Source organism: Mirounga leonina, unplaced genomic scaffold (assembly GCF_011800145.1).
Source record: "Mirounga leonina isolate KUSES-001 unplaced genomic scaffold, KU_Mleo_1.0 Mir_165, whole genome shotgun sequence".
NCBI lineage: Eukaryota > Metazoa > Chordata > Mammalia > Carnivora > Phocidae > Mirounga > Mirounga leonina.
Window position 1 is genome coordinate 28,402,816 of NW_023270415.1, and position 22,861 is coordinate 28,425,676.

Consider the following 22,861-nt stretch of genomic DNA (forward strand, 5'->3'; position numbering starts at 1 on the left):
TTGGAAGAACTTTCTAAGCAATAAGAGCATAATAACTAAAGACATGAAGACTGCATGGACAGAGTACCATAAAGACTATCTGACTTAGAGTAGAGGATGTATGTTTCTAGAGAAATATTTACAGTAGATTTGATGAAATGTCCTTTGTAAACTGTCAATGAAAATATGGCCTAAGGCAAAGAAACTTTTCTAGTTTTAATAGAACTGTCTTAATCCTGAAAGGAGTTATTTCCTTCAAGAGATTCCTTGAAAGCCTATTTTAAAAGACTTTTAACTGAGTCCCTTTGTATAATGCAATATTCCCCGAAGTACATTTAGGTAATGGTTTTTACATAAAACTAGCATTCTCTAGTCAAGTTTTGGAAATGTTATGTTAGTGTTAAACTTTTTTTTTTTTAAGCGGTATTGAGTTTACACAGCCTTTTATAATATGCTTATATAAATTGTGACTCTCCAAGAGAAAATTTATCTGACCTCAGAATACAGAATCTTCCCTCTTTTTCTTTGTCCTTTTTTCATTTCTTCCTCCTCCTCTTTCTTCTTCATCTTCTTTGTTGTCATTGTCTTCTTTTTTTGTAGCATTGATGAGGATTAGGGTTTCTTGGGACAAACTTTAGAAAATGCTGATTTAAAGCATCCACATACATATTTGAAAGAAAACATTCATTGAAATAAAACAAGCCTTTGGGGTGCCTTGGTGGCTCAGTCGTTAAACGTCTGCCTTCGGCTCAGGTCATGGTCCCAGGGTCCTGGAATCGAGCCCCGCATTGGGCTCCCTGCTCTGCGGGAAGCCTGCTTCTCCCTCTCCCACTCCCCCTGCTTGTGTTCCCTCTCTCGCTATGTCTCTCTCTGTCAAATAAATAAATAAAAAATCTTAAAAAAAAAACCAAGTCTTTAATTGGGGAGTATAAATAATAAAAGTATAATGTCCAAGTTCATTATTAATTAGCCTGCCTGTCTCTACTTACCTTGCTAGTGGGTAGGAAACAAAGAAGGCAAATATAACCATAAATGTGTGGCTGTTTTTTTCCCCAAGCATTTGACACAACAGTGTATGCTGAATACTGTTTTGAGTGTGAATTTTCTCTGAAATTCAGATGTACCATAAACAAATGAAAATCAAGGAAGAAAATTTTAATAACTTTTAGCAAGCATTTAAAGATATTGTTCCTTATTTTACCAAAATCTCGGAATTATTTCAATACTTGTTAGGGATGTTTTAGACAGCCTTTATGGAAATACTTTCAAGGACAGTTTTAAGAGTTTACGTTTAGAAACGTAAAGTTCCCTCATTTCTATAGCTAATGGTTTACCAGCAGCGCCCGTTCATCAGGGTGGAGGTGTATCACAGAGCTGACCACGTTTTATGGTAGAAGGAAGCACAGCTTACTTGGAAAAGTCCCTCTAAAGAAAGAGCGTGGTGAAGAATCGTTTGCTCCTAAAAGTACTCGTCAGCTCCCTTTTCTGGAGTCAATAATGAAAACCAAACAGAAAACATACTTGATTCAAAGCCCTGTGAGTGGAGCAATCCGTGAACTCTGTACAACTTTCTGTACAGTTCTACACAGGAATCTGCACTAGTGAGGGTGAAGGGCATAAGGGTTAGGGAGAGAGAGACATAAACATGGACTGAGAGGAAGGCCTTCCCCACCACACAGTGCATCACCCGAAGCTCAAATCAAGCCGGTCAGGTGCTGATGAAGGTGTACAAGAGCAGGAAGGATGTGAGTTGAGTGGCTGCGGGAAGACTCTGGCTCTCGACTAGGGTTTTCATTTCCCTTTGTAAGTAAGTGAAGACTGTTGACAGACCTTTCTAAACTGGATCTGGTATATACAAAAGTCTCTTTTAAAAGGTTAAAATTTAACATAGAAAGTAATGTTCCTGTTCTTATATAGTTTTGGTCTCATTTACATTCTGAGTATTAATAAGGTTTTAAAAGTCACATATTCGATGACAGTAAGAGATCAAATAGTAGTGCAGTATTAAAAATCTTGTCTTAAAAATTCTTAAAAATTCATGAAGTGAATCTGACAGTGTTACTACATAGGTCATTTATTATCAAAAGAGAAATGTTATCCAAAGTCAGCAATTTGTTTGTAATACTGTATGAAAATATTTTTATATAATACAGATACAGTGTCAAAATTAAATACACATTCCATTAATTAAAAGGACAACATATATTATTCTGTTAAAAATATACTTCCCAAATTGCAAACTCATTTAGACAAATTTTATTACACATAAATGACAAAAGTAACTCAGTATTATGGTTTAGCATCCTTAGAACAGGTGACTTGCTATTTTGTGAAATCATTCTTTGTGGTCATCTTAAAACATTTGCTATGCCATTAATGGAGGCACTGTCTTATGCATTCAAGTTTAACTACATGTCTTCATCTCTCTTAAGGATCTTGGACTCCTTCATACCACTGTTTCTTTAAGGTATCTAACTCTTACTCTCATTGGCATTATCCACATCTGTTAACTCGGAAACATTTCCAGCACAGAAGACAATTTCCACTCTCATCGTAGTATGCTGGTGCATACAATTATTTTGATAATAAAAGCAATGTTAATTTTTAATTCCTGCTTATATACTTCACAGATCTTATATGTCTTCTGAAATTTTAAAACAGGTTTAAAAAGTATTATTGCAACTAACACCTTACTTGGATTGTCTTACAAAAATCACAGAATTAATACTGATTGATATATGTCGAAAAACATATGAAGGTTTGTCGATTGCAGCCTTTGGTTTCCACTGTTTATATCCATCTTCTAGTAGCAGTTGAGAAATTGCTCTAATCCGCTTTCACCAGGATGCATTCTGTAACTTCTAGGGTGTTCCGCCCCCCGCCCCAAGAATTGTACGAGAAGATAGATTCTTGAAGGATACAACTGAAGCTCATGTGTCTTTATATTGCCACTCCATATTTTTCAATGTTCTTTGGGGCCCCTCAAAATTTTATTCCAACAAGTTTTTATCTTTTGTAGTAGTATCCCTAGGGAGCACAAGCTCTTTTGTTTTCTCTGTTCCTTTACAGATTTATTGTCTTCCTAGGAAAATATATAAAAAAAAGTTTTAAATTTCTATTTAAAAAATACACATTTTAAAATGTTCAATCTTTAATTTCCATCATGTTAGGTTATGCTGAAGGTTTACTGACTGACCAGGATGGCTATTTTCTTCATATACTTGTTTTCTAGTTTATGTTCTATAAAAGTAGTTCACTCATGTCTTTTGCTTATTACCTATTGATGTTCTAACTTTGTTGCTTTATAAAAAAACTGGTGCTCTGATATTTTCCCTAGCTTCTTTTATTTTAAAGTAATGGCTTTAAGGGGCACCTGGGGGGCTCAGTCGGTTAAGTGTCTGACTCTCCATTTTGGCTCAGGTCATGATCTCAGGGACGTGAGATGCAGACCCATATGGGGCTCAGGCACTGGATGTGGATCCTGCTTAAGATTCTCTCCCCCACCTCTCGCCCCTGCATGCTTTCTCTCTCAAATAAATAAATCAATAAAACTCCAAAAAAATTAAAAATAAAGGAGTGGCTTTAAAAAGTGTAGCTTAAAGGGATCCAATTTCTAAGGGGTACCTCTCGTCTCCTTTTATTAACATTATAATGAATATTTTCAAACCGAACCATTAAAAAGGAAAAGGGAAACGTAAAAAAGGAAAAAATTCAAAGGGAAACATAAAGGAATTAAGTTGAATAAAAAGCTGATGAAGAAAGAAAATTATACAATCACTCTCACCAAATTTTTAGTGGGTTGGACTTCACCCAGGGAAGGTAGTTTTATTCCTTCCTTAAAAACAAAGTCACATTCATAATATTGAATATTATTGCTCCTTTCATTAATGGCTCCTTTATTGCTCCTTTCATTAATGGCATTGCTAAATTTTATATTGCTGTCAAATTCATCTAATCTTTATTAGATTGCTCCTTTCATTAATGGCATTGCTCCTTTATTGCTCCTTTCATTAATGGCATTGCTAAATTTTATATTGCTGTCAAATTCATCTAATCTCTTTGAGAATCTATTTTTTGATAGTATGAAAAAAGAATAATTTCATTTAGAAATAGAGTATCAGGGAAAAGGAAAAAGCAAGACAGGTTAGTTTTCTTTTCCTTTTTCTTTTTAACAATTTAGGATGTTTATTTTTAATTTTTTTTATTTCAAAGTTTTCATTTAAATTCAAGTTAGTTAACATATATGGTAAAATTGGTTTCAGGTGTAGAATTTAGTGATTCTTCCCTTACAGATTTATAGAAAAGAGAACAGTAGAAATTTCATATAGAGGACTAACATAAGTAAGGGGGCAAAACTGGAAATAAACTTGGCAAATCCAGGACACCAAGAGGAGACTGGCTTGCATCAAATAGATAATGTGATGATAAATGAAGTGGTTCACATTCTATCATCTTCATCATTGTCAACAGGGCTCAAGGATAATCTTAAATCTTACCTCCTGTGGGCAACTACTGGTATTAAAAAAAAAAAAAAAACACACAAGACCCTTTTTCTGTCATGAAAATGTTAAAAATTTCTTTTTAAAAAATCATAAGAAACCTTTTGGCTTTGTGAGGCAGCTGGTAAAATTTCTGAAGTGGGAGTTGTGGTAATAATAATATATCACTTATTGAAACCTTTCTAGTACTAAGCACTTTACATGAATTATGCTATTTAATTAACCCTGTCACCATCCTATAAAGTAGATACTATATTTTTCTCCATACTGTGGCTTAGTATCAAGATTGTGTCTTCCAAATTTTGTTTTGTTATATTTCATAACCACTAGCAGACAAGTAGGAAAAATTAGCCCTATACTTAACAAAATTATTGAAGCAAAAAAAATAATTGGACATATATATATATGTTTTAACAGGTAAAGTTTTAACATGTAAAGATATCTGTTAAATACATTTGATTATCTGTCTTATTGTCTATGAGTTCTTATAAATGTGTACATATGGGTTAAAATTATTAATGAGATTTAGAGGTAAAAATTTACCATTCCCACCCAAGTTATCACATTAAGCTCCTTCAAAGTTATCATAGCAATGAGGTATGCACTCACTTATTTTTACTCTGCTTCCATAATCTATTTCAACTTTAGGTAATAATAAGCAGTTAGAATTCTATGATAATAGATAATGATCATTAGAGAATTATAGTATCCTATCACAGGACTAGTTGATATTCTTGTTCAAAGTAAACAACTTACCTTGGGGGTACAGTTCAACAATTGTAATGTGCCCTGTGAAACTCTTGATAAGTGGAGATTAAAATCCTCACTGTTATTCATTTTAACAAACTGCTTCAACTTGCGAGCAGCACGATATAAAAACATACCTTCCTATTACAGGAAAAAAAAAATCAGAAGCGTTGTGGTTCAAATAAAATATTAAAAAATGACAAGCTTTCCTAAAGAGCCAAAAGCCAGAGCTGTATTGCCCAATAATGCCCCACCTCCGCCCCAGATTTCCATTCCAGTTAATCACATGACTGACAAGCAACTAGACTAAAACTGTTTAGCTCCTGAGTGACAGTCTGGAGGGCCTAGAATTTGGCTTAATGGTTATTTGACTTTTTGAAGTCTCTTTTCTTTATAATATAAATTTATGATCTTATCACTTATGGATGAACATTTAACAAGATTATTCCATTTTAAACGAGACAACCAAAGGAGAGGGCTTCTGGAGGCAACAATAATGAAAGGTATGTGATTTCTCTTCTTATTTTTGTACCTTTTGAGCTATGGATGAATAGCTGACAATGATAAAAAAGGGTCCATATTCACCTCAAACAAGTCTTTCAAATATTTAAAGTAAGAAATTAAAATAAAAAGAATTTATGAATATACAGTGTGATACTATGAGGTTAACTCAGCTACTATGAGTTTTAAAAAGACTACCGAATATCATACTAGTTTCTCTAGAAGGACATGACACAAACTTTTGTTGTAAGGTTGGTAAATTTTAATATTCCACTGACCAGAGGTAGTAGTTGTTTGAAAATAAGCAAATATTGAAAGAAAAAAATCCAAAGTCCTAGAAGTAAATTATGCTGAGGACTGATGTTTGTGTGTGTGTGGGCAAGCAATCACTCTAACAAGCATTTTCCTGCATAAGAATGTCACGAATAAGGGATATGTGTGTCTTTGAATTCAGCAGTTTTAGTATTTTCAAAGTGAAAACTGAAATGCTAAAGTAGAAAAAAATATTTACAAAATAAGCATAGGGCTTTTTGTAAAATAAAAGTATAAAAGAAGACAATAGTATAATTTAATAGGTCAGTGGGAATTGTCTGGTTAGAACGAAAAGAATATGTTATTAATATAATGAATATAATTATCTAACACATACAAATAATACAAGCTTCTATAAAATCAAGCTTAAATGACATATAAATTCCAAATAATTATTACCTTATTATCATCACATGCATGTTTTTTTAAAACTTTAGGTTCATTATTCGGGCAATTGGTACGATTCTTTATCATAGTGTCCTGTAAAAAGTAATTATATAATAGTATGGTTAAATTGGGGACTTTTCTAATATATAACAATTTTAAAAACAACAATGTTATAATACTTGGTCTTAATATGTGCATTTTAAGGAAAATAACTTTAGCATGGCTCAGCTGACTAGGCATAAAGAATAGTTTTCTATAGTTAAAGAACAAACAAGTATATACACAAACCCTCACATATTTAGAGCTTCTCCCAGACTCCATAATTTAATCCCATAAATCACTGAGAGGATCTGGTTCATTTGGGGAAATAGAAGTACCTATTTTAGAAGTTATACTATGTAGACAAAGTACAATAAATTCTGAAATCATGAAGTTGAGATGCATTTAAGAGGTTTTCCAGTCCAGTTTCCTGCCACTACAAAAGAGCAACAAAAAGAATTTACATAAGAATAAGAGAAAACCTCTTGACAGAGTGAAGTTGACATTTATTATACAGCATTTTTTTTTTGAGGATTTTATTTATTTTATTTGAAAGAGAGAGAGAGATAGCGAGAGCAGGAACACAATCAGGGGCAGCGGGAGAGGGAGAATCAGGCCTCCCGCCCAGCAGGGAGCCCGATGCGGGGCTCGATCCCAGGACCCTGGGACCATGACCTGAGCCGAAGGCGGACGCTTGACCGACTGAGCCACCCAGTTGCCCCTATTCTACAGCATTTTTAATAATCCAGTTTGTCTGGGATGTTTGAGACAGAACTTTGCTAAGAAACAATGGGATCAAGTGTGTGTGTATTGTTACAAAGGAGTAGGAAAGCAGACAATACTTGTTCATTTTTTATTTCTAAGGAATGTAGTAGAAGGTGGGCATTACCCGAATCTGGAATCTAGTTGAGGTATTAGGAAGAATTTCCTAAGGATTCAGATTCTGTTCTACACAGGATTGGACTAGTTCTGTCAAGCAAATTAACAATGCCATGCTATCAGAGCTTCCAGAAGGATTTCAAGCAATCTTAGCCTGTATGTTGTCACCAAACAAATAGGGTAAGTGGAAGAATGGCTTTAGTCACGGGCTTCTAGTCTTCATCTGTCTCTCAGAAAAGTGTGCATTACTCTGGTCACCTGTGAAAAGTGTAAATGGTCTCTGGGTTTATCCTGACTTTAATTGTATTTACTATCTGCTTTACTGGAGGAATTAGTGTTTGAACATTCATTTAATCACCCAACGCTTACTATCAGTCAATGTGCAAGATCCCTGCCAAGCCCGAGGAGAAAAACAGACTAAGAAAGCACAGTCCCAGTTTCTTGTTGCCATTTGATATAAAGGGCAGATACTACATCATCCCTTGGACACTTTTATATCACTTATCTTTGTTAAGTGTATGCTTTTGTAAACAAAATATTTGTTAGTGCCAGTCTCCTCAGTCATACTGCAAATATCTTAAGTGCAAATGGATATATTTTCTATAACTAACCTCATGTTGCCATTATACACATTCCTGAAGAGGTAGTAAAGAATTAACATTTACCTATTAAATCAACTTCCTATGGGTTTCCATTTAACTCAAAAAAAACCCCCACAATAAATCATACATACATTTCTCTTTGATAAAACATAGAGCATTTCATTTTTGCTATGCCATTATTAAAAAAAAAAAACCTATAAGAGAGACTCTTAACTATAGAGAACAAATTGAGGGTTGATGGAGGGAGGTGGGCAGGGGATAGGATAAATGGGTGATGGGCATTAAGGAGTGTACTTTTTTTTTTTTTAAGATTTTTTATTTATTTGAGAGAGAGAGCATGAGAGGGAAGAGGTTCAGAGGGAGAAGCAGACTCCCCGCTGAGCAGGGAGCCTGATGCGGGACTCCATCTCAGGATTCTGGGGATCATGACCTGAGCTGTAGGCAGTCGCTTAACCAACTGAGCCACCCAGGCGCCCCAAGGAGGGCACTTGTGATGAGCACTGGGTGTTATATATAAGTGATGAATCACTAAATTCTACACCTGAAACTAATATTACACTGTATGCTAGCTGGAATTTAGATAAAAATTTGAAACATTAGGATAAAAAGAAGATAGACAAATGTGCATGTTTTCCAATTTACCAAAAATATTATGCAAAAATACAGCATAGAATTAGTACTTATTTCTTGCATCATTTTAACAAATTGCATGGCACATGAATATGTAAAAAGCCACTTGGTTAAGCCATTGCTCCAATGAATTTTTAAAAAACTCATTTATATGTAGGTATATGTTCTTATATGTATGTATAACATACAGAAAAGTAATGTTATACCAGTTGATTTGTTTGCCAAATGTTTGCTACAGTATATAAAGATGTTACTATACACTAAAAGATTGACTCCTATAGAGGTAACAATTACTGACTTCAGTGCCTTTATGAATACATTAACAGGTATATATGAGTGCATATTACAGTTGGTTTCTGAAATTGTTTTTATTCAAGCCTGATAAGAAGGATGACTCAGACTAAGGTTAATAGAATCACGGAGTTGGAAAGAACCTTAGATATCCATCTCTTGAGTTACTTTACTTGATTTACTTTACCAATAATAATTTCTTATAAGCATCATGACATGTTTGAAGATTTCCTCATATTTAATATGGATATGGAAAATTAAGAGAAAAGCCAGGATCACAATGACTGTGAATCGCAATATTTTCCAGTATAAAACATGATGTTATATAAATTGTTCTAAAAATACAATCCATAGATTGTATTTTCAATCCATAGATTTACATGTCTTTCATTTCAGCATAGTTTTCTTCTTTGAATTACTTCCCTTGCACTTGTAACAGTATCTTCTTCAGAAACACTAATTGTGTATACAATGGATTTTCTATTTCACCTTTTCTTTTATATATTTGCCTTTGATTTTTTTAATTTCATTTTTTGTGGTTTTCTCCACCATGTCTTCCATATGCCTGTTCTAATGGAGCACTTGTTTCTGGTTTCCATTTTATTCTCCACTTTTTTCCTAAACCTAAAGAGCTCACCTTCATTTTCTCTGTTATCTCTTTTCCTCATACTGTATTATTTTTTAGATTTTTTTTTTTTACTTTGGTTTCTTAGAGAGTGTTAAGAAGAAAAATCTGACATTTTCTACTGCTTTCATAGGTAATTAATCTTTGATCGGAATTCTTCATTTTCCTTATCTATGTTTTCATTTGCTTATTTACATGTTCATTTGCTCATTTATTTTGGTAGTATCAATGCATAGTCTTTTCTTTTTTATTTTCTGCAGATATATATATGTGTATATATATATATTTAAATTCAATTAGTTAACATATAGTGTATTATTAGTTTCAGAGGTAGAAGTCAGTGATTGATCAGCCTTATATAATACCCAGTGCTCATTATGTCATGTGCCCTCCTTAACATCCATCACCCTGCTACCCCATCCCCTCACCCCCCTCCCCTCCAGCAACCCTCAGTTTGTTTCCTATGCTTAAGAGTCTCTTTTGGTTTGTCTTCCTCTCTGGTTACATCTTGTTTTATTTTGCCCTCCCTTCCTCTATGCTTCTGTTTTGTTTCTTAAATTCCACATATGAGTGAAATCCTATGATAATTTACTTTCTCTGATTGACTTATTTCACTTAGCATAATACCCTCTAGTTCCATCCACATTGTTGCAAATGGCAAGATTTCATTTTTTTGAGTGGCTGAGTAATATTCCATTGAATACATACATATATATATATATATATATATATACACACACAACATCTTCTTTATCCATTCATCTGTCGATGGACATCTGGGCTCTTTCCATAGTTTGGCTATTGTGGACATTGCTGCTATAAACACTGGGGTGCAGGTGTTATTTTCTGGTTAACTTTGAAGGGATGCAAAACTAAATTGGATTATTTTTCAGCTAGTATTCAACTCTTCCCTCTACCCCATCAGAGGATGTATCAGTTTTCTAGGGCTGCTGTGGCAAATTACCAAAAACAACAGAAGTTTCTTTTGTCACAGTTCTGGATGTCAGAAGTCCAAAAGGAAGGTATCCATTTGTTTGCCTCTTCTTTTTTCTGTTGGCCACCAGCAGTTTTTGGTGTTCCTTGGCTTGTGGCCACATGGTTCCAGTCTCTGCCTGCAACTTTATCACCTGCTTCTCTATGTGTGTGTCAAGTCTCCCCCTGCCTTTCTCTCTTTTTTTTCTTTCAAGTTTTTAATTTAAATTCTAGTTAGTTAACATACAGTGTAATATTAGTTCTGGTATAGAATTTCGTGATTCAACACTTACATGCAAGATTTGGTGCTTATCACAAGTGCCTTCCTTAATCCCTATCACTTATTTAACCCATACCCCCACCCCGCTCACCTCCCCTCTGGTAACCATCAGTTTGTTCTCTATACTTAAGTGTCTGTTTCCTGGTTTGCCTCTCTTTTTTTCCCCCTATGTTCATTTGTTTTGTTTTTTAAATTCCACATATGAGTGAAATCATACAGTATTTGTCTTTCTCTGACTTATTTTACTTAGCATGATACTCCCTAGCTCCATCCATGTCACTGCAAATGGCAAGATTCCATTCTTTTTTCATGGCTGAGTAATATTCCTGTGTGTGTGTGTATGTGTGTGTAACATCTGGGTGCATGTATCCTTTCCAATCTGTATTTTTGTATCCTTTGTGTAAATACCTAGTAGTGCAATTGCTGGATCATGGGGCAGTTCTATTTTTTTTAAAGATTTTTAAAATTTATTCATTTGAGAAAGAGAGACACACAGAGCACAAGCAGAGGGAGAGGCAGAGGGAGAAGCAGACTCCACGCTGAGCTGGGAGCCCGGATGTGGGGCTTGATCCCAGGACCTGGAGATCATGACCCAAGCCGAAGGCAGACGCTTAACCATCTGAGCCACCCAGGCGCCCCAGGGCAGTTCTATTTTTAACTTTTTTGAGGAACCTCCGTACTGTTTTCCAGAATGGCTACACTAGTTTGCATTCCCACCCCTACCTTTCTCTTATAAAGACACTTGTGATGGCCATTTAGGGCCCAAATAGATAATCCAGGATAATCTTATTATGTCAAAATTCTTAACTTAATCACATCTGCAAAGACTCCTCTTCCCTATAAATTTCTAACGATTTGAACCTGATATCTTCAAGTGGCCATGGCCTCCTATAGAGAAGTATTTCTCTGACCACTGATGTTGAGTTTGACCAAAAGCCTGTGCTTTGGATAGTGGACATTTGCAGACTGGACAAGAGCAGAGGTTTGAAATGTATTTGCCCAACTGGGTTTGGCTACTTGTACTCATGTCTTTCAACATGAGGAGAATAAGTCTCTGGTAGCAGCTTGTTCATTATCTATTACTACATAATAAATTATCACAAAACTTAGTAGCTTAAAACAAAAAACATTTATTACTATATAGTTTCTGTGGGCCAGAAATTTAGGAGGAGCTTAACTACGTACTTCTGACTCTGTCTTCCATGGGGCTACAGTTAAGATGTTGGCCATGTCTGTAATCACCTAAGGCTTGACTAGGACTAGAGGATCCACTTTCAAAAGGCAAAATTGTTACCAATGGCAAGATTTCATTCTTTTTTATTATATATTATGTATTTTCCATTATATATTTATGTGTGTGTGTGCGTGTATATACATATATATACTCCCCACATCTTCTTCATCCATTTATCAGTCAATAGACATTGGGTTCTTTCCATAATTTGGCTATCTTTGATAATGCTGCTATAAACATTGGGGTGCATGTATCCCTTTGAATTAGTATTTTTGTATTCTTTGGGTAAATACATAGTAGTGCAATTACTGGATCATAGGGTAGTTCTATTTTTAACTTTCTGAGAAACCTCCATACTCTTTCAGAGTGGCTGCACCAGTTAGCATTCAAGAATGCAAGAGAGTTCCCCTCTCTCTGAATCTTTGCCGATACTTGTTGTTTCTTGTGTTGTTGATTTTAGCCATTCTGACAGGTGTGAGGTGATAGCTCATGTTGTATCTCATATTGTAGTTTTGATTTGTATGTCCCTGATCAAATGGTGTTGGGAAAACTGGACAGCAACATGCAAAAGAATGAAACTGGACCACTTTCTTACAAAATACACAAAAATAAATTCAAAAGGGCTGAAAGACCTAAATGTGAGACAGGAATCCATCAAAATCCTAGAGGAGAACACAGGCAGTAACCTCTTTGACATCGGCCGTAGCAACTTCTTACTAGATATGTCTCTGGAGGCAAGGGAAACAAAAACAAGAATAAACTCTTGGGACTTCATCAAAATAAAAAGCTCCTGCGCAGTGAAAGAAACAATCAACAAAACTAAAAGGCAACTTATGGAATGGGAGAAGATATCTGCAAATGACTTATCTGATAAAGGCATAATACCAAAATGTATAGAGAACTTACAAACTCAACAAAAACGAACACCCAAAAAAGGAATAATCCAATTAAATAGGCTGATGACATGAACAGACATTCTTTCAAAGAAGACATACAAATGGCAAATGGTCAACAAACTCAAAATGATACTCAACATCAGTGGTAATGACTTTTTAAATAAAATTCCAAAGGAATGATTCATGAAAGAAATAATTAATAATCTGGATTTCATTAAAATAAAAACTTCAAACACAGGCATATACATATATATTTCCCCTGATTATAGTAATTATAGTAGCACTACCCATATTTATATATGTATATAATGTAATATATAATACATAATATATAATATAGCAGCACTGTGTGCAGTATAATTACATATTTATTATATTATATTGACATACACATACACCTATCTCTTTGAAAACAAAGTTTGCAAAATAAACTTTTTTAGAGACTTGTTTACTAAGGTTGTTCACATAGATAGGCAGGGAATCAAAAGAAGATTAATATGCTATCATCTAATGACTGCGTCTATGATTAGCCTTGCAGCCATAGTAACTAATTAAGAATCTAAGTGTTTTTAAATGATGCCACCCAGAGGTGATTTTTACCTAGATAAGATGAATACCAATGTAGGAGTATAGCATTCTTTTTCCACACAAGGTCACATAAAGTGGCTCAGCATACATTCAAATGGCAGATTCCTGCCTTACCCATATCGACCCCCCAGACATTTTTTTTGGTTGAGATATAATTGGCATGTAACATTAGTTTCAGGCATACAACAATGATTCAATATTTGTGTATATTTCAAAATGATCACCACGGTAAGTCCAGATAACATCCATCACTATACAGTTACAATTTTTTTCTTGTGATGAGAAGTTATAAGATCTACTCTATTAGCAACTTTCAAATATACAATATGGCACTCTTAACTATAGTCACCATGCTTTACATGATAGTCCCAGGACTTACTAATTTTATAATGGGAATTTTGTACCTTTTGACTACCTTCACCCATATTCCCGCTGCCCCCACCCCCGACTCTGAGAAACAAACTGAGGGTTCTAGAGGGGAGGGGGGAAGGGGGATGGGTTAGCCCGGTGATGGGTATTAAGGAGGGCATGTTCTGCATGGAGCACTGGGTGTTATATGCAAACAATGAATCATGGAACACTACATCAAAAACTAATTATGTCATGCATGTTGATTAACATAACATAATAAAATAAAATTCAAAAAGCAGACAACATATATAATTATATGTAACACATACATATCACAACAAATTTTGGTGAATCATAGGGTATCACGTTATAGGCCTGCATTGAGGGCATCTTAAAAAACATCTTAGGAAATGCATTGTCATATTTATAGTAGAGATGTTAATTAAGAAGTTATCCATTGGACTCTGAGAAACAAATTGAGGGTTCTAGAAGGAGGAGGCTGGGGGGATGGGTTAGCCTGGTGATGGGTATTAAAGAGGGCATGTACTGCATGGAGCACTGGGTGTTATATACAAACAATGAATCGTGGAACACTACATCAAAAACTAATGATGTAATGTATGGTGACTAACATAACATAATAAAATAAGATTTAAAAAAAAGAAAGTTTATGGAAAAAGTAGAAAAAGAGGGAAATAAAGAATGGTATCTTAGTAATAATGATGATATAATTGACTTTTTAAACTTAATAAATATTTTCTGAACAACTTCAAGATTAAGGTGTGGTTCTCAGTACTGAAGATTCACAGATGAAAAAGTACTCCTATGGTACTTTCAATCACAGTGTTGAATGTGTGCTTCTGTAAAACACACAAAGCTTAACTACATATCTCTCCTATTCTCAGAAAGATCCTTTGAGTTCACTGCTATCATTACTCCTTTATTACACTGGGACATAATATACAATTTCTTTCAAAGGAAAAAACTGAGGCATAAAGAGACAGAGTAATTTGTCCAAAGGCACAGTTAGTGGATGCTAGAATCAAAAATTATGCTTAGGCTATCTAACTCCAGAGCCCTTTTCATAACTGTAATGCCGTAACTGCTTTCTTTGGGAACAGTTACATGACATATTTGTTATATGATAGGAATTTCTCAGTGGAGACGCCAATGTTTCAAGAAAAAGAATAGATAACTATTAAATCAAATTAAGTCTAAGAGGAGGCCATGTGGAATAAAATCTCAAGTGCATTTTTAAAGTTGTTACTTTAAGGATACAGGAGGCTATGTCTTTCTCCAAGACAGAAGGGAATGAGAAGATTGACATACTTCTAAGAATTTTTGCTTTAATATTGCCATATATTGTATGTAAAGATTGTGACTAGTCTCTTTGCTCTTTACAATAATTTTTATTAAAATAAAATATTCCTGGGCGCCTGGGTAGCTCAGTTGGTTAAGCGACTGCCTTTGGCTCAGGTCATGATCCTGGAGTCCAGGGATCGAGTCCCGCATCGGGCTCCCTGCTCGGCAGGGAGTCTGCTTCTCCCTCTGACCCTCCCCCTCTCATGTGTTCTCTCTCTCTCTCAAATAAATAAGTAAAATCTTTAAAAAAAAAATAAAAATAAAATAAAATATTCCTGGGGCACCTGGGTGGCTTAGTCGTTAAGCGTCTGCCTTCGGCTCAGGTCATGATCCCAGGATCCTGGGATCCAGCCCCGCATCGGGCTCCCTGCTCCATGGGAAGCCTGCTTCTCCCTCTCCCACTCCCCCTGCTTGTGTTCCCTCTCTCGCTGTGTCTCTCTCTGTTAAATAAATAAATAAAATCTTTAAAAAAACAAATACAATAAAATATTCTTTGTAGACATACAGTTGGCCAACAGACGCGTGAAAAGAAGCTCAACATCACTCATCATCAGGGAAATACAGATCAAAACTACAATGAGATATCACCTCACACCAGTCAGAATGGCTAAAATTAAAAACAGGAAACGACAGATGTGGGCGAGGATGCGGAGAAGGGGGAACCCTCCTACACTGTTGGTGGGAATGCAAGCTGGTGCAGCCACTCTGGAAAATAGTATGGAGGTTCCTCAAAAAGTTAAAAATAGAAGTACCCTACAATCCAGCAATTGTACTACTAGATATTTACCCAAAGGATACAAAAATACTGATTCAAAGGGATATATGCACCCTGATGTTTATAGCAGCGTTATCAATAATAACCAAATTATGGAAAGAGCCTAAATGTCCATTGACTGATGAATGGATTAAAAAAATGTGGTTTATATGTATAACACACACCCACACACACACACAAACACACATCCACACACAGAAATATTACTCAGCCATGAAAAAGAATGAAATCTCGCCCTTTACAACAATGTGGATAGAACTAGAGAGTATTATGCTAAGCGAAATAAGTCAGAGAAAGACAAATACTATATGATTTCATTCATATGTGGAATTTAAGAAACAAAACAAACAAACATGGGGAAAAAAGAGAGAGGCAACCCAGGAAACAGACTCTTACTTATAGAGAACAAACTGAGGGTTACTGGAGGTGGGCAATGGGATGGGTTCAACAGGTGGTGGGCATTAAGGAGGGCACTTGTGATTAGCACCAGGTGTTGTATGTAAGTGATGAATCACTAAATTCTGTAACAGAAACTAATATTGCACTGGATGTTAACTGGCTGGAATTTAATATTCTTCTTTGTTTTCTTTGATAATATTTTTGAAGTTTATTTTATTCATAGGGTGACCACACACCCCAGATATCTGGGACCCATTCTGGATTGTACCAGAATGGCAGCTTATTGGTTAGCTTCCTCTTGCATTCTTAAAAGTGTTCTAGTTTGGGCAATAAATTTTTTGCTCACCCTGTTTGTACTATGGTACTTTGATTATTGGTTTGCATGGTATAGAGTTTTCCTACCTTTTTGTTTTTTAATTACTTTGAACATAACTAAAAAATACTTTTAATGTCAAATATATTACCTGCTTGCCATTATTCGATTGATACGGAGATATATGATGAAAACCTTTTTAATTTCTCTTCACTGTCCCCACTAGCATCACCCACCTGAGGTGATAAGTATTAGCAGTTCGATGAAAATATCCTTCTTGCTCAAGAAAACCTATGTATGTATGTAATGTGCATATAAGCCTACAAAATTCACTCATATATCTGCATATATAAGATATATGAAGATATTTTCCTTTACCATTTTTTAAAAAAGCGTTCAGGGTATATATATTATTACTCTTCTTGTTATGTATTATTTTCACTTTATATAGTGACTATCATTCTAGGTCAAATATATCTGAACAATTTTTTTTCATGACTATATTATATTCCACATCCAGTGTATTCTATGGTTTATTCAAAAGTTTTTTAATGTTGAACAGTCAATATTTGCTCCTACAAAAGGTTCTACAATAGGCATCTTTGTGTGTGTATACATATATATTTGTCTGTGCATATTATCCCCTTTGACTTGAATGCTTACATTTCTGTAGAATTGTTTCCCCTCATTGAAATTTGCTTAAGAAAATGGTATATTCATTTTTAAAATTATTCACACTTTGACCAGCAAATAAGGGAGCCCATTTGGTTACACCCTTGCCAGCAACAGATGTCATCAGCCTAACATTTTTACCAATCTTGATATGTGAAAATCTGTGCCTCATTGTAGCTTAAATTGGCATGTCTATTACTATTAGAAAATGAGCATCATTTCATGCTGACAATTTGCATTTCCTTTTATATGACTAGCCAGTTCTTATCCAGTCTTAGGTTGTCTTTTAATAACCAATTTGTACATTTTATATAAGAAATATTTTAAAGCTTTCCATGTTTTATTTCAGTTGTAGCTCTCATATAATGTGTATTTTTTTTGTACAATTAGTCTTAATTTCAGACCTTAATTCTTTTTTTAACATTTTTATTATTTTATTATTTTTTAAAGATTTTATTTATTCATTTGAGACACAGAGATAGAGGGAGAGAGAGAGAGCATGAGCAGTGGGAGAGGCAGAGGGAGAGGAAGAAGCAGACTCCCCGCTGAGTCAGGAGCCCGATGTGGGGCTCGATCCCAGGACCCTGGGACCATGACCTGAGCCGAAGGCAGACGCTTAACCATCTGAGCCACCCAGGTAGCCCAACCTTAATTCTTACTTATTGTTAGATATCCATTATTATTTCTTTATGCTCCTTTTCATTTGTTTTATAACTTTGACATATAAAAGATAATTCTTAAAAAGTGTTTTCCAAAAATCTATTAAAATTATATTCTTTCTCAATATAAATGGTAAATATATCCCATATAAATGTTCATTCTGAAATACGAAGAGGGATTTATTATCTTTTTTACTTTCTTTCAGTCCTCCTGTAACTACATGTTTTGCATATTATTAGTTTTTAGGTAGAACATGTTATTGTTGTGTTTTTATATTTATAATAACTATCTAGACATCGCAAAACAGTTCAGTATTTAATAGTAGTCATTTTATAGCGTCATTTCTTCATTACTGAAATATATTAATACCTTGTTTGGCTGGAGTAATCTTGCAGTCAGATTTTTGTTGTGATTGTTTTAGATAAGAAAGTTGTATCCTTACTGAGCTCTGTGTATTTTTATTTTCCTTGGCACATTGACTAAAATTTGCCTATGTGTAGGATTGTGGACTCATGCTCCTGTTATTATAAATCTTAGTAGAGATTGGTCAACTGGAGGTAAAAATGGGTGAAAAATTGGAGGGTAGCCCAATTTTATTTTCCTTTATTGGAAACCTTTTCTCTTTATTTTTCCAGGATGATGCTTGTTTGCAAAATATCTCTTTGAAATATACTAGTGTTTGTTTCTTATTATTATTGACATTATCAACAGACTTTATATATATTTTTTTAAAATTCAAAAAGAGATCTCTCTTCAATTCTGGAATTTTTGCTTCTATTTTATTTGTTATATTTTTCTTACAATATGTATACTTACATAAAGTCTTTGCCTTTTCCTTTCTTTTGGGAGATCTTTACATGTGTGTCCATGAAAAGATTACAACATAAAGTCGCTCTTCTTTTTTACACACACATTATTATAATATAAGCCTTTACCTTCCTATCTTAGTGAGATAAACTTTCATTTTCCAATTTATTTCTTTTTTTTTAAGATTTTGTTTATTTGAAAGAAAGACAAAGAGAATGAGAGAGAGAGAGAGAGCACGAGTGGGGTGAGAGGCAGAGGGAGAAGCAGACTCCCTGCTGAGCAGGGAGCCCCAATGAGGGGCTCGATCTCAGGACTCTGGGATCATGATTTGAGCTGAAGGCAGACACTTAACTGACTGAGCCACCCAGGCACCCCTGCCATGTTATTTCTGAAAGTCCTCATGGTATTATCTAATGTTTACTCTGTAATAACTCCTCAGTTCTTCCACTTGATCTCAACTTGCTGTCAAGATCTTCCTCTAGAAATGATGATGTTCATGAATTCACCACTTTTCTTGGGTAGAGCTAGTGAGAACCAGTAATGTTCCCCCCTCTAGCTGTGGAGAGGAATCGCAGCCTTTTGTGTCAAAGCATTTTTCTGGCTGTTGGATCTCCAAACACATTGTGTTTGTGAATACTGTGTTTTCTTTCCTTATCTTATCAATTCCTCCCTCTCTTCATTATTTAGCAGTCACATGATTTCTGGGACTTAATCCGCTCCCACTTCTGGGTTGGACTTTAATTGGTTTAAGACTTAGACACTAAGTCGATAAGAGTTACCTGATCTTCCTTGTCAAAGTAATTGGCTCAAATAACCAAGATCTAAAGCATTCAGGTCCTTGGTGTTCTACAGTCATAACAACTGTTTCATAGGTAATCCAATAAAAATATAACTAACTGGTTATACGCAAGAGAGTGATCATTCTTCTGGATCTGAAAGAAGCAATAAACTCTGGTTGCTACTGGAAAGCCACAGCATGAAGCCAAATGACACAAAGAGAAATGTAGAGTGAAAAGAACTGTAAAAAAATGAAGCTGATAGATAAATGGATGAAAAAGATATGGTACACACACACACTGAAATATTACTCAGTCATAAAAAGAATGAAATCCTGCCATTTCCCACAACATGGATTGACCTACAGGGTATTTTGCTAAGTGAAATATACAGAGAAGGACAAATACCACATGATTTCATTTATATATGGAATCTAGAAAACTAAAAAAAATAATGAAACAGAAACAGACTCACATACACAGGAAACACACTGTTGGTTAACAGAGGAGAGATCTAGAGGGGCGCAGGTGAAATAGAGGTACAAACTTCCAATTATAAAATAGTCATGGAACTGTAATGTACAACATAGGAAATATAGTTAATAATATTACAATAACTTTGTATGGTAGCACATGGCAACTAGGCTTATCAGAGGATCATTTCACAATGTATAAAAATATCCAATCACTATTATGTACACCTGAAACTAACAAGATATTTTATGTCAATTATACTTCGTTTAAAAATAGCCAATAAATACTCTTTAATGTTGAAGTTCATTTATGTTCAGTTTTCTCCTACTTGTAGGTGAAAGCATACTAACTGACATACCTTCTTCAGCCTGAAGGATTTCATAACTAATATTCTGGACTCTGGCTGTTCTAAAAACAGCCCCCCCTTCTGACGCAGCTGCTTCTACCAATGAAAATCTATGGCTCGCTTTTGCCCTACTTTCACATGGTCACCGTTAGCATTAGAAAAGGTCTCTAGTCCTCTTAACTGAGATTTTTAGAGCAACTCATTTCCAGTTCCAGAGAGAGGAGGGAGTTCCTCCTCCTGTATTAAAAAAAAAAGAAAGAAAGAAAAACAAAACACAGTCACATTTCCTATCCTCCCAGGCATGTCCTCTTCCTAGAATGATTGATAGTGCAAACAATACCCAACACAACAACAATCACCACCACCATTACACCCCAGAATCCTAGACAAAGCAGGGTCACAAACAGACCAAGTGAGAAAACTAGTGATAGGCAGAGCTAGCCTACAAACACAGGTTGGCCCAGTTACAAAGCTCATGCTTTTTCTACTTCACCAAGGTTGCCATCCAAGTAAGGTGAACTTGATTAAAAATTTTTAATCAACAAAGTTTAATAGAAGAGTTGAGAATATAAGTTCTAGCCAAAAACCAATAAAATATATTCTTTTCTGAATCCTGAACCCTATCCACATGATATGTCTTATAATCTTTTTTGTTTGCTTATACATTCATTTATGTACCTACTTAAAAAATTTACTGGATATACATGCATATTCATATTTTATGCATATATTATAGAATGATAAATGCCTTAATAGTAGTCAAGATAAAATGCTATAACAGATTACTTTTGACTGGTCTTATGAATGAAGTATAACCTGAGCTTGATATTAAAGGGTGGTTAAATTTGAGTATGTGACTATTTGGGGAGAAAGACAGGAGAAGTAGAAAATTCCAGAATGAGAGAACACAGAGCAAAGGCACAAAATGGTGGTACAAAAATTTGGGGCTCCTTTGAAAAACAGTAAGTAGTTTAGTTTGGTTGTGGTATAGAGAGTATAAGGGGCAATGTGGAGTGGTAGTTAGGCTAGAAATCAGACTGGGAGCAGATAATGGTTTCCAAATGCCCAGATAAGGTATTAATTCCGCATTCAGTAGCCAATGAGTGGTAACCTATGGAAAGTTGTTGGGCAGGGATATAGCATGATTTCAACTCTGCCTTATGATGATTAGTACATGTTGGGGAGGTATTCACACTGTATTCTTGACTGTGATGCTCATCTACTTTGCCTGGGGAAGCAAATTAGGTGGTGGGTAGATGTAAATCATGAGAGAAATGCAGTGTGAGGAGGTAGATATAATTTACATGAGAAATACAGAAGAATTAGAAGGAAGGCTGTAAGAATTCTGTCTCACTGGAAATACACAACTGGGGTAAGTCTCGCTGAATAAAGGTCCAGACTCCAAGATATTTGGAAATATCTTAATAGGTAAACAGGCATTCTTTAGTTTGGAATAGTCACTGTGAAAGAAATGATAAATTAATCAACTCCAAATGTGTAACCATGTCCTATATTTTCTACCAAAAATGTAGGAGAAAGAAAAATACAGTATATATATACACTCACCTATGTTTGTCTTGTCTAATGTTTTGGATTTCTCTATTTCTGAGAATTCACCCTCAATAGAGAGGTTTTTAGAAGACAACAGATACTAAGTATATGCAAAGGCTAAAAAAGCACATCCTTATCAAACTCTGTATCCTTGCCTTCCCTTTGTCTACTGCCCAACTTTGCTGGGTTAATCAGGGGGGTGCAGAGTAGCTGAAATTTTTTGGCTTTAGTATTTACTTTTTGTTATGACAATGAATATATATTAATTATGCTCTGGTATTAAAGAAACTCCAAAATATGTTTCCTACTAAATTTTATGCTAAAATTCTAAGATAAATATATAGTACTATTAATTAACAACTATAAATTTATTAACCAAAGTTCTGAGGCTATCAAAGTATAATAATGTTACTTTCCTAATAATGTTACAGTCCTTCCTATAACCAAGAGTAGCCCAAGTAAAGCAGCTCTAATTAAATATATTGTCATTTTGCTACTCACTTAATTACATTCAGAAAAATAGCATGTTTAATATTATGTCTCCACAGTACATAAACAATAGCAGAAATAAAAAGTTAAATGCTTTAACAATTAATATTAATGATCATTTACTATAGAGAGCACACCAGGATAAAAACAAAGAGGATCAGTCCAAAAATAACATTGAAAATGATTGTCTTATCAAATATTTCAAAATAATATCATGAAAGTGCCTCCAAAGTGCTTTTTTTTTTTAAAGATTTTATTTATTTGAGAGAGAGAGAATGAGAGAGAGCGAGTACATGAGAGGGGGGAGGGTCAGAGGGAGAAGCAGACTCCCCGCCAAGCAGGGAGCCCGATGCGGGACTCGATCCCGGGACTCCAGGATCATGACCTGAGCCGAAGGCAGCCGCTTAACCAACTGAGCCACCCAG

The 22,861-nt window shown here is 35.0% G+C and overlaps 1 protein-coding gene and 1 long non-coding RNA gene across 15 annotated transcripts in view; one reads left to right on the forward strand and one right to left on the reverse strand.

The window, feature by feature from the left end:
- Nucleotides 1-1,865: 1,865 nt before the first annotated feature.
- Nucleotides 1,866-22,861, reverse strand: part of IL7 (interleukin 7) — a 47,128-nt gene continuing 26,132 nt past the window's right edge. The window contains exons 3-5 of the mRNA XM_035011405.1: nt 6,438-6,518; nt 5,235-5,366; nt 1,866-3,061 (exon numbers count right to left, since the gene is read on the reverse strand). Of these exons, the coding sequence (XP_034867296.1) occupies nt 2,942-3,061; nt 5,235-5,366; nt 6,438-6,518 (333 nt within the window). The 3' untranslated portion in view covers nt 1,866-2,941. The remainder of the gene's footprint in view (nt 3,062-5,234; nt 5,367-6,437; nt 6,519-22,861) is intronic.
- Nucleotides 5,366-22,861, forward strand: part of LOC118014947 — a 153,788-nt gene continuing 136,292 nt past the window's right edge. For 12 of the 14 annotated variants that reach the window (XR_004680442.1, XR_004680443.1, XR_004680445.1 and 9 more), the window contains exon 1: nt 5,366-5,728. This is a non-coding gene — a long non-coding RNA (uncharacterized LOC118014947). Of the gene's footprint in view, nt 5,729-7,119; nt 7,524-22,861 lie in introns of those variants that run through there. The other 2 variants (XR_004680447.1, XR_004680441.1) reach the window with 2 other exon arrangements.